The 14,148-nt window shown below is 37.2% G+C and overlaps 2 protein-coding genes across 2 annotated transcripts; one reads left to right on the top strand and one right to left on the bottom strand.

Annotated features, from left to right (window-relative positions):
* Positions 1 to 619: 619 nt before the first annotated feature.
* c1galt1la (core 1 synthase, glycoprotein-N-acetylgalactosamine 3-beta-galactosyltransferase 1, like a) lies at positions 620 to 7,368 on the top strand. Its single transcript, XM_067371417.1, has 4 exons — positions 620 to 980; positions 1,911 to 2,175; positions 4,290 to 4,954; positions 7,030 to 7,368. Exons 2-4 carry the CDS (start codon positions 1,953 to 1,955, stop codon positions 7,354 to 7,356), a joined length of 1,215 nt encoding a protein of 404 aa, XP_067227518.1. The 5' UTR covers positions 620 to 980; positions 1,911 to 1,952; the 3' UTR covers positions 7,357 to 7,368.
* A 951-nt stretch (positions 7,369 to 8,319) lies between these two features.
* tac3a (tachykinin precursor 3a) lies at positions 8,320 to 10,507 on the bottom strand. The gene is made up of 7 exons (XM_067371418.1): positions 10,399 to 10,507; positions 9,988 to 10,106; positions 9,803 to 9,902; positions 9,663 to 9,692; positions 9,525 to 9,578; positions 8,621 to 8,693; positions 8,320 to 8,449 (listed from the first exon to the last, which is right to left on the bottom strand). The coding sequence occupies exons 2-7, from the start codon at positions 10,090 to 10,092 to the stop codon at positions 8,431 to 8,433; spliced, it is 381 nt and encodes a 126-aa protein (XP_067227519.1). The 5' UTR covers positions 10,093 to 10,106; positions 10,399 to 10,507; the 3' UTR covers positions 8,320 to 8,430.
* Between the last annotated feature and the right edge of the window lie 3,641 nt (positions 10,508 to 14,148).

The raw sequence follows: 14,148 nt of genomic DNA, 5'->3' as shown, positions 1-14,148 counted from the left end.
GCTCATTCTGATTCTGATTCACAACACTGCATCAGGAATACTGGTTGTCTTTAGAATAACCCTAATGGTTTGCAACCATAATTGGTTTCATTCTTTAACAAAGGTATAATGTAATGTTTGCCTTCCATTTGACCCAGACATTTGACCAAAAACACAACCCATCAGGCTTCCTTCCTGTGTACAGCAAGTGAACGGAGACATCTAGTGGCTACATCCAAGTAAATAGAACATGCTAGTGAATACCAATAGAAATTAAGATAAGGTTATTATTTAATTAATTTATTCTATTAGTATAACTAGTTTAAAAAAAAAAAAAATATATATATATATATATATATATATATATATATATATATATATATATATATATATATATATATATATATATATATATAAAGAAATAAATACAAAGCTGCAAATTTACTCTGTCAATTAAAGAATGTTTTATAAAACATATTATAATATATTTTAATTTTATTTTTTATAATGTAAAAGTAAATTATTTAATTTTGCAATGAAATGTTATCATCAAATTTGTCGTTCCTGAAATGAGCGAACGCCCCTAGTGGGCGGGGACACCCATGACAACAAACCGGCCTTTCCTCCAATCAAACGCCTCGATACGGCAATCCGTGTGTGATGCTGACACGGTACTCGCTCATGACAGAGGATCTGTTGTCCGGTAATAGCGCACAAAGAGGCCTGATAACCATACGGTTAAAGGCAAACCCTATGCTAATACGAGTCAAAGTCAGTCAGGTGACTGGCACACACCCTGCCTTTTAACTAAAGAATTAAACTCTCAACGTCTGTTTATGTGTAGACGTCACATCACGCACTCAAAAGCAACCTGACGCGCTCCTCTCATGTAAGCTCGCGGATACTGAGGGGAAGAAAGACTAAAGGCATGAAACTGACCGGAGCTCACAACATTGTTTGGGACGGTGAGAGGCTTGCAAAGGGGAGTTAAAGAATGCAAGGTAAGGGCCTTTGTCCTAGATCTCTGTTGCACCTCTCATGTCAACACAAGTGCATGCTTTGTGTATTTGGTTGTCTTATACAAAGACTATATAACACAGTATTACAGAATGTTATTTCTTTTATCCGTGCACAAGATATATTAAAAAACGTATTAAAATTCCGTGCAGCATTCTGTCTATTAAGCCAATTTAGATAAAACCAGCTTAGACTTGGATTTGTAGGGTCTTTGCAGGATTTCCTTAGGTAGGTTAAACATTAGATTTAAACACTTTTATTAAATTACAATATTAGGATAGCTGTTTTAATATAGGTTTAGTTTAGGCTATATAAAAATGGTTTTATAAAGTAGGCTATTTCATCTATCATACAAAGGGTTGACTGCAGTAAACCCTTTGTATGATGGATGAATTATGAAACCATTTTATATAGCCTTAACTAAACTTTTTAAACACTAGCAATATTAGCTACTAAAGCCTGGCAACAGCAGAAGGTGCCTAATTCTTGGAAATGAGGGTAAGATCCAAGATTTATCAGTCACGCAAGGTAACCAGCTTATAATCTATTCCTCAGATTTAACCTGGCAGCAGCTGAATCCTAAATAGAAAATGGGCTTATTAGATATCAGCATGCTAGAAATGATCTTGATAAGAACTCATAAAGTATATGGCATATGCTTTGTGTATTTAATTAAATAATGTTACAATTCAGACAGTATTTAACCCTAATATTCAGAAATCTCATGGTGTTTTTCAGATGGAAAATTCAGAAGTGTAATAAAAATTGTAATTATAAACTAAGTAAAATAATTTTAAATTCGAATTTTCGTCATTTCATAATGCAACTTAGTATATCGGGATCTTTGTATCCAGATGGTTAAAACAATCTGAAAAATTAATACAATCAAATTAATGTAACCAATATTTTTCTAGCCTCGCAGTGACTGATGTGGCCAGGATCCCTGAGTGGTCACCATGAAAGCAGGAAATTCAAAGTGTGCTTTCTCCCTGGGCTTCCTGGTGGGCAGCTGTACCTTGTACGTCTTCTTGAGACAGGTATGGTTTGAGGAGAGCTTCAGCTGGCAGCATGATGGCAAAAGCAACCTTGCGTCATTGGCTTCAGAGCAAAACACCCCCAACCTTACCTGGAGAGTTGAAGGATCTGCCCTGATCAACCTCAAGCATCCTCACCAGTCAGGTAATGCAGAGCCCTCTAGTGCATCATTTATGAATGAGTGTAACATGATATGAAATACTGCAATGTAAAGCAGAACTAAGTAACTTTTTTACCTTCATAAATAGTTTTCTAAGTCCTTACAATGGTTAATTGGCTTGTAGTGGTGTGTTTGAGGCGTGCACTAACCCTGGTACGTCTACACCAGAAAACAGCACTTGCAAGTTGAGCTGCACCGACCCGACACAATCTCGCCTCATGTTCACTTTAGAGAAGAGGATGAGCATGCCGTCATTTTAAGCCGGACTGCTTCACAAACAAGGGTCAATTCAACTCTGGATTTGCACAAATGATTAACATGACGGCACATACTAGTCGATGAGTTGAAACGTCTAGATGCATTCTAAAAGTAATCGTCATAGAGCGCAGCGGCAAAAGTTAAACTATTTTGAACTTTGACTGCGGCGTCCGCGCAAGCTCGGCAATGGTGCGCTCCGCTGCGCTTGGGTCAACGCAGCAACAAACCGCTCTCGCATGGCGCAAGACATTGAAATAAATGGGTTTCATAGCGCAGTGGTGTCGTTGCGTCCTGTGTGAAAGAACCGTCACTGAGAATCGTCACTTTGGCTGCGTGAGATTCTCCAGCTTTGTTGTTGTTGAGCAAGTAAAGCTGTTAAAGCTCCGCCCTCTTCCGGAAAGTGGCCTGGAAGCAGCAGCTCATTTGCATTTAAAGGTGCCCTCGAATTAAAAATTGAATTTATCTTGGCATAGTCAAATAACAAGAGTTCAGTACATGGAAATGACATACAGTGAGTCTCAAACTCCATTGTTTCCTCCTTCTTTTATAAATCTCATTTGTTTAAAAGACCTCTGAAGAACAGGCAAATCTCAACATAACACCAACTGTTACATAACAGTCGGGGTGTACGCCCCCAATATTTGCATATGCCAGCCCATGTTCAAGGCATTAGACAAGGGCAGCCAGTAACGTCTGGATCTGTGCACAGCTGAATCATCAGACTAGGTAAGCAAGCAAGAACAATAGCGAAAAATGTCAGATGGAGCAATAATAACTGACATGATCCATGATATCATGATATTTTTAGTCATATTTGTAAATTGTCTTTCTAAATGTTTCGTTAGCATGTTGCTAATGTACTGTTAAATGTGATTAAAGTTACCATCATTTCTTACTGTATTCACGGAGACAAGAGCCGTCGCTATATTCATTTTTAAACACTTGCAGTCTGTATAATTCATAAACACAACTTCATTCTTTATAAACCTCTCCAACAGTGTAGCATTAGCCGTTAGCCATGGAGCACAACCTCAAACTCATTCAGAATCAAATGTAAACAATATAACAGTATACAATACCCACATAATCTGACGCATGCATGCCGCATACATGACGAACACTTTGTAAAGATCCATTTGAGGGTTATATTAGCTGTGTAAACTTTATGCACTGTTCAAGGCAAGCGCGAGCTCCGTGGGCGTGGAGCAGGAGAATTAAAGGGCCAGTAGCCCTGAATCGGCTCATTTATAATGATGCCCCAAAATAGGCAGTTAAAAAAATGAATTTAAATAAATCTATGGGGTATTTTGAGCTGAAACTTCACAGACACATTCAGGGGACACCTTAGACTTATATTACATCTTTTTAAAAAAAGTTTTAGGGCACCTTTAAAGAGACACACACAAAAACAGCATGTTTTTGCTCACACCCAAAAAGAGGCAAATTTAACAAGCTATAATAAATGATCTGTGGGGTATTTTGAGCTGAAACTTCACAAACACATTCTGCAGACACCAGAGACTTATATTTGTAAAAGGGGCATTATAGGTCCCCTTTAAGCTTGATTTTTATCATATTTTTACTTTTATTCATCCTGGACATTCTTATATATCATTGAACCTAATTTGATCTCATTATGTCTGCCTCCATGTAAAATAAAATAACTTTAATTAGGCTACTGATTAGATAGTGTAAATAATATTTATCATAACATTTTTCAAAAGCACTATTCTTTTTTGTATGTGTAAAACAGTTTAGTTTAAGAAGTCTCTAATGAACAAAATGTGATTTGATTGTATTCAATTGCAACATAACTATAGAATTTGCTTTAAATACACAGGAGAGGACGGTCACATTGCAGACGAGCTGTTTAAGAAAGTGCGTATCCTGTGCTGGGTGATGACAGGGCCTAGTAATCTACAGTCAAAGGCTCGGCATGTGAAGGCCACATGGAGTCGTCACTGTAACGTAGTCCTATTCATGAGCTCTGAAGAAGACCGCAGCTTTCCAACAGTAGGCCTCGGCACAGGAGAAGGCCGTGACCAGCTGTACTGGAAGACTATTCGTGCCTTTCACTATGCTCTGAAGAACCATGGCGATGAGGCAGACTGGTTCCTCAAAGCAGACGATGACACGTTCGTCGTCGTGGACAATTTGCGCTGGATCTTGTCAAATTACACAGCAGAGCAGCCCATATACTTTGGCAAGAGGTTCAAGCCGTACGCCAAGCAAGGCTACATGAGCGGTGGTGCAGGTTATGTACTCAGCAAAGAGGCCCTGAGAAGGTTTGTGGAGGGTTTTAACACTAAAGTGTGCACTCATACCACCCCAGTGGAAGATCTAGCGATGGGTCAGTGTCTGGAGAAAATGGGAGTGGTAGCAGGAGACTCCAGGGACACACTGCACCGGGAAACCTTCCATCCTTTCATTCCTGAACACCATCTTACTGGAAAGTTCTCCAAGACCTTCTGGTACTGGAATTACTGCTTCTACCCAATTGTAGAAGTAAGTCACACACTTTCATTTTTTTTTTTTTTTACACACTTAGACTAGCTTTAAAACATTTGGGGTCGATAAGATTTTTTAAATTATTTTTTAAGTAAGTCTGCTTACCAAGTGACATTTATTTGATTTAAAATAGAGTTAAAACAGTAATATTCTGAAATTTGATTGCAATGCAAAATAACAGTTTTCTATTTAATATATTTTAAAATGTCATTTATTTCTGTAATGGCAAAGCTGAATTTTCAGCAGCCATTGCTCCTGTCTTCCGTGTCACATGATCCTTCAGAAACCATTTTAATATGATGATTTGGTACTCAAGAAACATTTGTTCTCATTATCAAAGTTGAAAAAAGTTTGCCGCTTAAAACTTTTGTGGAAACCGTGATACATTTTTTGCAGGATTTTTTAATGAATAGAATGTTTTAAAGAACAGCATTTATTAAGTCTTTTGTAGCATCATGAATGTCTTTGCTGTCACTTTGAATGCATCCTTACTGAATTAAAGTATTAATTATAAAGTATTAAAAAACATACTGTCTGTGTCCCCAAACGTTTGAATGGTAGTGTAAGATAAAATATGCATTTTAAAATCATTGTCATTTCTTCCAAGATATTTTTGCGCCCTTTGTGACATTTCTCTACATTCCACAGCTTCCGTCTCCTACACACAGCGAGATAATTATTATTACTAAGTTAAACTTATTTTTATGAAAAGCTTTAAGAACTTGAGTACAATCTGTGCCTGAGAGAAGAAAACAATTAAAGTGTCAAAAGTAATTTTCCATTCAAGATGTACAGTAGTATTTTAGGAATTAATAAAAATCAACAACATTGTTTGAGAAATATACTTTGAAAATGAAATTCTCTCATAATTTTAGCTTTCTCATTTTTTCAAATGCCACACTGAACTAGCAAGTCCTTCAGGTGATTGCAAGTGAAACCAACAATGGATAGGTTTGATGGGGACTGCATTTGTCGATAGTTTTTCTTTCATGTTCATGATTATGTGATTCGTGACTATAAACAGCTAATGACTAACAATACAAAACCCAAGAAATTAACACAATTTTGTCTTGTAATGGTAATCAAAATGGCAACAAAAAAGGATACAAATGCCTTTTCGTGTTAAGGTTTTAGCAACTAATTTGTATACTTTAACTGGACAGCAAGTGATTTGATATTAAAACATACACCGCTCAAAAAAATGAAAGGAACACTTTGAAAACACATCAGATTTCAATGGGGAAAAATAACATGCTGGATATCTATACTGATATGGACTGGGTGATGTGTGCCTGTCTCCTGGAATCTCCTCCATGCTCTTGAGACTGTGCTGGGAGACACAGCAAACCTTCTGGCAATGGCACGTATTGATGTGCCATCCTGGAGAAGTTGGACTGCCTATGCAACCTCTGTAGGGTCCAGGTATCACCTCATGCTACCAGTAGTGACACTGACCCTAACCAAATGCAAAAAAGCAGTCAGAAAAGATGAGTAGGAAAAAAAATGTCAGTGGCCTCCACCTGTAAAACCATTCCTGTTTTGGGGGTCGTCTCATTGTTGCCCATCTAGTGCACCTGTTGTTCATTTCATCAACACCAAAACAGCTGAAACTGATTAACAACCCCCTCTGCTACTTAACTGACCAGGGTAGCGTTTCCCAAAAGCATCGTAAGCTTAAGTTGATCGTAGCTCCATTGAAACCAATGGAGCTACGATCAACTTAAGCTTACGATGCTTTTGGGAAACGCAGCCCAGATCAATATCCTAGGAGTTTAACTGACTTGATGCTATTCTCTGATTAAAAAGTGTTCCTTAATTTTTTTAAGTAGTGTATTATGTTATGGCTGTATTGTATGTTTACAGAATGGCCCCATTCACTTCTATTGAAAGTGCAACACTGTAATCCAGAAAAGAAAAGGAGGGACTAGTTGAAATAATTATTTGTGTTGAACAATATTATGACTAATGCTGTCGATTGAGCTTAAATTTTAAGGAACCCGTAATATTCCTTTAATGCAACCTGTCTATGATCATGTTGAAATGTACCTCTTATGTCTGTTTTTCCCCTACAGGGCCCACAGTGCTGCTCTGACCTGGCAGTGTCTTTCCACTATGTAGACCCTGTGCTGATGTACACGCTTGAGTACTACACTTACCGTCTGAGGCCCTATGGCTACCAACACCGCTACCAGCCTCCAGTGCCTGCTGTACTGTCTTTGGCTGCCCACACTGTGAAACCCACCACAGAAGCTCAGAGATTAGAGGAGCGTTTTAAAGAAAAGTCAGTTTCAACATACACCATAAATCCCAGGGCGGAGAACATGAAGAGTACTGAAACAAGTCACAAAGTCACAAATGCTGCCCAGGGGATAAGTATAACAGACAGAAGCACAGGATGATTGTGTATGTGATAATATTGCAAAAAATATTGCATTATGTAAATCCAAAATGACTAATGTGAATGTGATGAGCATTTCAGATCATCTAGTGTCCTGTGCTGATGGAATGGTGTGGTGTAACGGTTACAGATCTCTGGGCTAATAACCAAAAGCTGTAGGTTCAAACCTCAACAAATTTTGCCATTATTACCTTTGATCAAGTAACTTGACCAGTTGTACCCAGTATTAAGAGAACTGCAAGTCACTTTAGAAAAGTCTTTGCTACTTACTATGGATTTGGTGATAAGGCCCTGCTATTTGATTATTAAATTGTTTTGCTGCCATATGGTCTAAGTGCAGTAAAAGTGTCCAATTCACAACCCATTTTTCATCATAGACCAGGAACATAAAGCGCTTCAATAGTTTTGTATTTCAACAATGAGACAAAAATGGAAATGAAAAGCTACATTTCATATAATAACCAATGATTCTTTGGGGTTTCTTTAACTTGGAAAGTTCAGATGTCCTTTTTGTTGTGTATTATGCTTGCTGCTAGAGGGACACAATCATGTTTCTTTAGTATGATTAAGCTGACAACAGGTTATAATACATATAGGTTTGGTATACATAATTATATATGCAGCGGTATGCAGTTGGCAATGAGAAAGCCTGTGTTTTGGCAAATGTAGCAAATTCTTGTTTTGTAATTTATTTTTTTTTTGCTTGGTCAAAGTCACTGCATTTTATGCATTACTGAACGTTTAAGTAATAAAACATTGTGAGATCATAGATAGTATTTTTATTTACAAAAATCATGTTTTATACATTTTTTTATACATATATCGAAATGCAGGGGATGTAAGTGGAGATTTAAATTTGATCATATATAATGTAGGTTAATGTATAATTTGCAGTACAATGAAACAAATCACACCATAGGAAATCATGTTTATTTGATTCATTTTATATAAATATTTTCTTTTGCTCTATTACTTTTGTAAAATAAATTATTTTGCTCCAAAGAAATGTCTTGAAAAGAAGCTGTCATGACAGGGTGGTACAGACGATTTACCGGATATGAAATAATTCATTTGCCTATAACCCACGACGAAATCTGCAACAAATTGAGGGAAAACATAAACAATTTATAGCAGAGAAGATATATATTTACATGAAAAAGCATACTGTAGTCATGCAATGAGAACAAATGCTGTGTTCTAAGGAAGATGTTGTAATATCTTAAGAAAGCCTGCAGGTGGCAGAACAGCCTCGCTGAATTACTCACCTCAGTTTGCATTTGTTGAAGAAAATGCCTCTGCTTGTTTCTGGATAATCTTTCCTCCATGGACGCCCAGTTTCTGTCAACACAAATACAGTAAGTCTGAGAGGCTTGATAGACTGATGCGTTAAAACGACAATATTTGGCTACTTTGTCATATATCTAAAGACACAATGTTTGCAAATTTGTAATTTAAACGTAGTCAATGTGTCATATGACCAACCAATCAGATACTGATTTGAGTTGCACGAGCCCTAAATACACACAATTTGCTTCATTTCGAGGACTTCGCTTAAAGTAATACATACAAAGTTCAGTAAGTGAGTCATATTGGTAATAGAAGTAATGTTTAACGTGATAGTTTTATACTTAGGCTATTATAATATTATATATTGATGATAATCCTGAGATTCTTCACGTCAGTGAATAAATAAATAGATCTGGAATAATTTTCAAGTGCCCTAATAGTCTGGTAGTAAAACATTTGTTATGAGAGTCAGAAGTTCTGGGTTCTAATCCTCCTTCGTTATTTATTTTTTCCTCATTAAAACCAAAGATGTTCTTCATTGATTGTATATCAGGGATACAGTGGCAAAAAGTAAGACTGAAGCGCGCGTCAATGTAAAGAGTGCGCGAGCCACAAGAGAACACTGTGCATGAGCATGATTTAAAAAACAACACATTCCAGCGCCAGAACGCCTCTTATTTAACAAACGAACTAAATTAATACTCTGCTAGTCAACTAGAGATATTTCATTTGTATTAGGTAGCCTACATCCGAGCCGCGAGATGTTTAAAAAAGTGATGGAGACAATATCGGACCTGACAAAAGTGGTGGGAACCCCAACACTACCCCTATGTCTAAAGCTGTTTTTATCAAACGTCAGAAGAGAAAGAGAAAGTCTGTTACCAGGGTCAGCGCTTCGTCGACCCATGAGTCCAACAAAGATATCGTGCATTTCCCCTGAAAGATAACATATATTCAGTTTTCTTAGATTCTTTTTAAATAGCTGCTATATTCTGAAAGCACAACACCAAAATGTCTTACTTTTACGTTGGGGTGGTATATCATCTGTGTCTGAAAAAAAAAAAAAAACAAAACATTCGTACAAACATTTGAACCATGTCTCAAAGGTTTAAAAAAAAGAGAAACTGTAAAAAAAAAAAAAAAAAAATCTGTTCACTCACCGGCGTTTCTACGCCCCATTAATCCAACGAAACTGTCATAATCTATGTCATTATACCTCTTCAGCAGGTTATGAGCCGACAGCCGAAAACTTGGACTCTCCTGTGCATGAAATTACATTTTTATCCTAAAACTCGGGTAAACCTATATATTTATAGCTATTAGTTGATCATTATCTGCCACTTACGTTTGAATCTGATCTTTGAGACTGTTGAGACTGCTGACAGCTCGATTCACTCCATCGGGTTTCCAGCACCAAAACCAAGAACAGTAACACTAGTCCACGGTACATCTTTACAGATCAGTCTGAGGAGAAAATATGACAAGATGCTACATTTCACAGCGTCATTTTCTTTGCAAAACTCAATAACATTTATATCAAATTAAAACACAAAGTTTCCCTTCTCCAATCCTAATTGCAGCCATTCTTGATTGCTTTGTTTAATCACTAGCATTCCGTATAACTTAACACTAGACCATCAGGAGGGGAAACCTTTGTTAAATAGATTTTTTAAGAAATAATAATAAAAACTAATACCATAATGTAAAATTGTAATTTGAAATAGGTAACATTTTAAAGAACATATATTGTACTTACCTGAGCTGAGGATAATGGTCTGTAGAAGCTGAGTTACAGTTTCTGATCAAGGACTTAAATCCTTTTGTGATGGACTATCAGACAAGAGACACAGAGACAGGGATTCTCTCCTGTCTGATTGTTAAATGATAGCAACATGTGCGTAAGTCCAATCAGATGTCGCAGTGTAGGTGTGGTTTAAGGGTTTGTAGTCTGCATCAGCAGTGACCATGCAATTGGGATCCTGACATCAGAGGCGTGAGACATTCCTTAAAAGGACAAACCATAAACCCTTTTGTCAAACTCTTATCATCAATTACTCAGATTTGAAATCTTGCAACTCATATCTGTAACTTTGCCAAATTTTTCCTACCCTTCAAGGTTACCGAGTACCATCCTTGAAGGAAACCGGGTCTCCCGCATATGCGGGCCAAACTCAAGCATTTGCGTGAGAGCACATCTAAATGTCATGTTTGTTGACTCATTAAGATTATGCTGATATCTATCCGAATGCTACTTTTCTCTGCTAAGTAGGGCCTTATTGTCGTATTTTCCTCCTGACTGCCTAATTGGTGCTGTCACTGGCGGGAATGTAATCTCTCAAGGAAGCAATTACACAGATGGAGCGGTGGATGATGAGAACGGTGTCTCACGGACTCTATGGACATCTTGAGGGGGCATCTGACTGGCCTGGCGACATGCAGGGTTGATTAGTGGGAACATCCATTAGTTGCTGCCCACACTTATGCAAAGGGCAGCTGTACTTTGAAGTTCCTTTTGGAGAACAGATTTGATCAGTTCATCAACAGAATCCAATGTTATCAACAGCCCAGGCAGCACTAACCCACTTTCACATCAACATAATAAAACCTGTGAGACTCCGGCACATTCGTCACTGTCATTATAATAATTTTCATCATTGTTGTCGACTTGATTATTTTTGTCATCGTCATCTCTGATGTTATCTAAATGGAAACTTTGGCATGTTGACCTTGTTGAGTGTGGAGAATGTGCACCATTTAAACCAAATTGACAATGCCTTTTAAATTCCAATTTGAATTGAAATTCAAACATTGAATATTACAAAGCAGAATTAGAATTAATTGAAATTCAGAGTTATTCATGAATTAAGTGTGTGTGTGTGTGTGTGTGTGTGTGTGTGTGTGTGTGTGTGTGTGTGTGTGTGTGTGTGTGTGTGTGTGTGTGTGTGTGTGTGTGTGTGTGTGTGTGTGTGTGTGTGTGTGTGTGTGTGTCCAAATAGAATATTCTACCTATATTTTCCTCTGGTTAGGATGATTATCACAAGTAGGACATGTTTTTAGTGAATGAATGTCAGCTGTAACTCAAACAGTGCATGGTGTTAGAAATGGGTTCAAGCAAAGACTATAGATACAGAAAGCCAGTTCACTCCTATTAGTTATGAATGGGAGAAACTGCAACACGCAATATGGCGGAATACGTCCCGCCTTTTAAATAAAAGAGCCAATCGCTGATTGATAAAGTCATTGCGTCACTCCAGCTGCTGTTAGAAGCAGAGCCGTTAAAGGGTTAGATCACCCAAAAATGAAAATTTTGTCATTAATTACTCACCCTCATGCCGTTCCACAACCTTAAGACCTTCGTTAATCTTCGGAACACAAATTAAAGGATTAGTTCACTTTCAAACTAAAATTTCCTGATAATTTACTCACCCCCATGTCATCCAAGATGTCCATGTCTTTCTTTCTTCAGACAAAAACAAATGAAGGTTTTTGAGAAAAACATTCCAGAATTTTTCTCCATATAGTGGACGTCAGTGGAGCCCAAACGATTGAAGGTCAAAATTACAGTTTCAGTACAGCTTCAAAGGGCTTTAAATGATACCAGATGAGGAATAAGAGTCTTATCTTGATAAACCATCGGCCATTTTCTTAAAAAAAAAAAAAAATTATATCTTGAACTAGCTCTCTTCTTCTTCTCTATTTGAATTCCAGCAGTGTAGACACTGCTAAGTGTATTTCTGCCCTCCACAGGTCAAAGTTTGAACTAATTGTTACATACTTGCACTTGCATATTGTATATGACAATTTAGTTCAAACTTTGACCTGTGGAGGGCAGTAATACACTTAGCAGTGTCTACACTGCTGGAATTTTAATAGAGAAGAAGAAGAGAGCTAGTTCAAGATGAGCATTTATGGTTAAAACATTTAAACTTTTGATTTTTTTAGATGGTTCTCTAGATAAGACCCTTATTTCTCGTTTGGGATTGCTGTAAACTGTGATTTTGACCTTCAACCGTTTGGGCTCCATTAAAGTCCACTATATGGAGAAAAATCCTGGAATATTTCATCAGAAATCTTAATTTCTTTTCGACTGAAGAAATAAAAAACACAAACATCTTGTATGACATGGGGGTGAGTAAATTATCAGGAAATTTTCATTTGAAAGTGAACTAATCCTTTAAGATATTTTTGTTGAAATCGATTGGCTCTGTGAGGCCTGCATAGGGAGCAATGACATTTCCTCCCTCAAGATCCATTAAGGTACTAAAAACATATTTAAATCAGTTCATGTGAGTACAGTGGTTCAATATTAATATTATAAAGCGGCGAGAATATTTTTGGTGCGCCAAGAAAAACAAAATAATGACTTATATAGTGATGGCCGATTTCAAAACACTAATTCATGAAGCTTCGGAACATTATGAATCAGCGATTCATTTTTGGGTGAACTAACCCTTTAAGCTCCGGTTCCCACAGAATCATGAGACTCCTGCTTAGGACTGCACATGCGCATTTGCTTGTCTAGCCTGAAAAATAACCTTTTTTTAAATGCTGTTTGAGCATAGAAAACAACATTTATAGGACAGTTCATGTCAGATTTTGTTGCTGATTTGAAATATGGTATTTAATAGTGAGTTCACCAAGCTCACGTTTGTGAGAGCCAAGTTCATGAGATTTCAGGATTCCCCCATTCAAAATAGATAGGACTTCCGCTGCATCAGAAATCGAATACTTCTCTTCCAGATGACTTACTACTTCCAGTGAGATTCTGAAATGCTCATATAATGGACACTTTACTATCCCATGAGGCCACAGGAGAGGATTTATGAATGGAGTTGAAGGGACATAACTGACAACATGGCATATGTAGTACGTCCGAATTCTTTCATACTACATGCATTCATACTATATAGAACATACTTTTTCAACTGTTGTGCATTTAAATTCAAATGTATTACCTACAGTGCTCAACAGTATGTGATTTCAGACACAGTTTTGGTCTTGGATGACTAAAATAGCTGCCCGGAGGTGTTGCAAATATGGCCGCAGAGTGAACAGACTTTCCTTGAAAGGGTCTTTGATTCAAGTCCCAAGGAATGCATGAATTGAAAATGAATGTATAGCTTGAATGCAATATACTTTGGATTAAAGCGTCTTCCAAATGCATAAATATTCCTTGAGAATGTTGACACAAACGGTTGTGACATTAAAGACTGAACTATTAATTTCATACTTTGTCTTTAAACAATGAGGACATTTACATTATGCAACAGATGCTTTTATTCAAATCAACTTAGAGGAACAAAAACAATTCGTCAAAGAGCCAACAGTATTCATATTATACAATGCATATAAATACAATGTTCATTGGACAGCTAGATTAGGATGCACACTAGGATGTTTTTCTTATAAGTGTGTAAGTGCATTGGTTTAAAGGGTTAGCAGCTCATCTTCAATGTTTTAATTTTAGCTCCTCGTTTGTAAAGTGGACCACCGTTGGGACTGGGAG

This window comes from Chanodichthys erythropterus, chromosome 20 (genome assembly GCF_024489055.1).
Source record: "Chanodichthys erythropterus isolate Z2021 chromosome 20, ASM2448905v1, whole genome shotgun sequence".
In the NCBI taxonomy this organism is placed as follows: domain Eukaryota; kingdom Metazoa; phylum Chordata; class Actinopteri; order Cypriniformes; family Xenocyprididae; genus Chanodichthys; species Chanodichthys erythropterus.
The sequence above is the reverse complement of the archived record's forward strand: the minus strand, read 5'-3'. Positions and strand labels throughout refer to the sequence as shown.

What these genes read in the sequence shown, in the direction of transcription:
- tac3a (XM_067371418.1), bottom strand. Translation starts at nt 10,092, where the DNA reads ATGTACCGTGGACTAGTGTTACTGTTCTTGGTTTTGGTGCTGGAAACC. An exon ending in AATGGGGCGTAGAAACGCCG is followed by an intron (nt 9,693 to 9,802) that starts GTGAGTGAACAG and finishes TTTTTTTTTCAG; the next exon opens with ACACAGATGATATACCACCC. An exon ending in TATACCACCCCAACGTAAAA is followed by an intron (nt 9,579 to 9,662) that starts GTAAGACATTTT and finishes GTTATCTTTCAG; the next exon opens with GGGAAATGCACGATATCTTT.
- c1galt1la (XM_067371417.1), top strand. Translation starts at nt 1,953, where the DNA reads ATGAAAGCAGGAAATTCAAAGTGTGCTTTCTCCCTGGGCTTCCTGGTG. An exon ending in CAAGCATCCTCACCAGTCAG is followed by an intron (nt 2,176 to 4,289) that starts GTAATGCAGAGC and finishes TTAAATACACAG; the next exon opens with GAGAGGACGGTCACATTGCA. An exon ending in GCTTCTACCCAATTGTAGAA is followed by an intron (nt 4,955 to 7,029) that starts GTAAGTCACACA and finishes TTTCCCCTACAG; the next exon opens with GGCCCACAGTGCTGCTCTGA.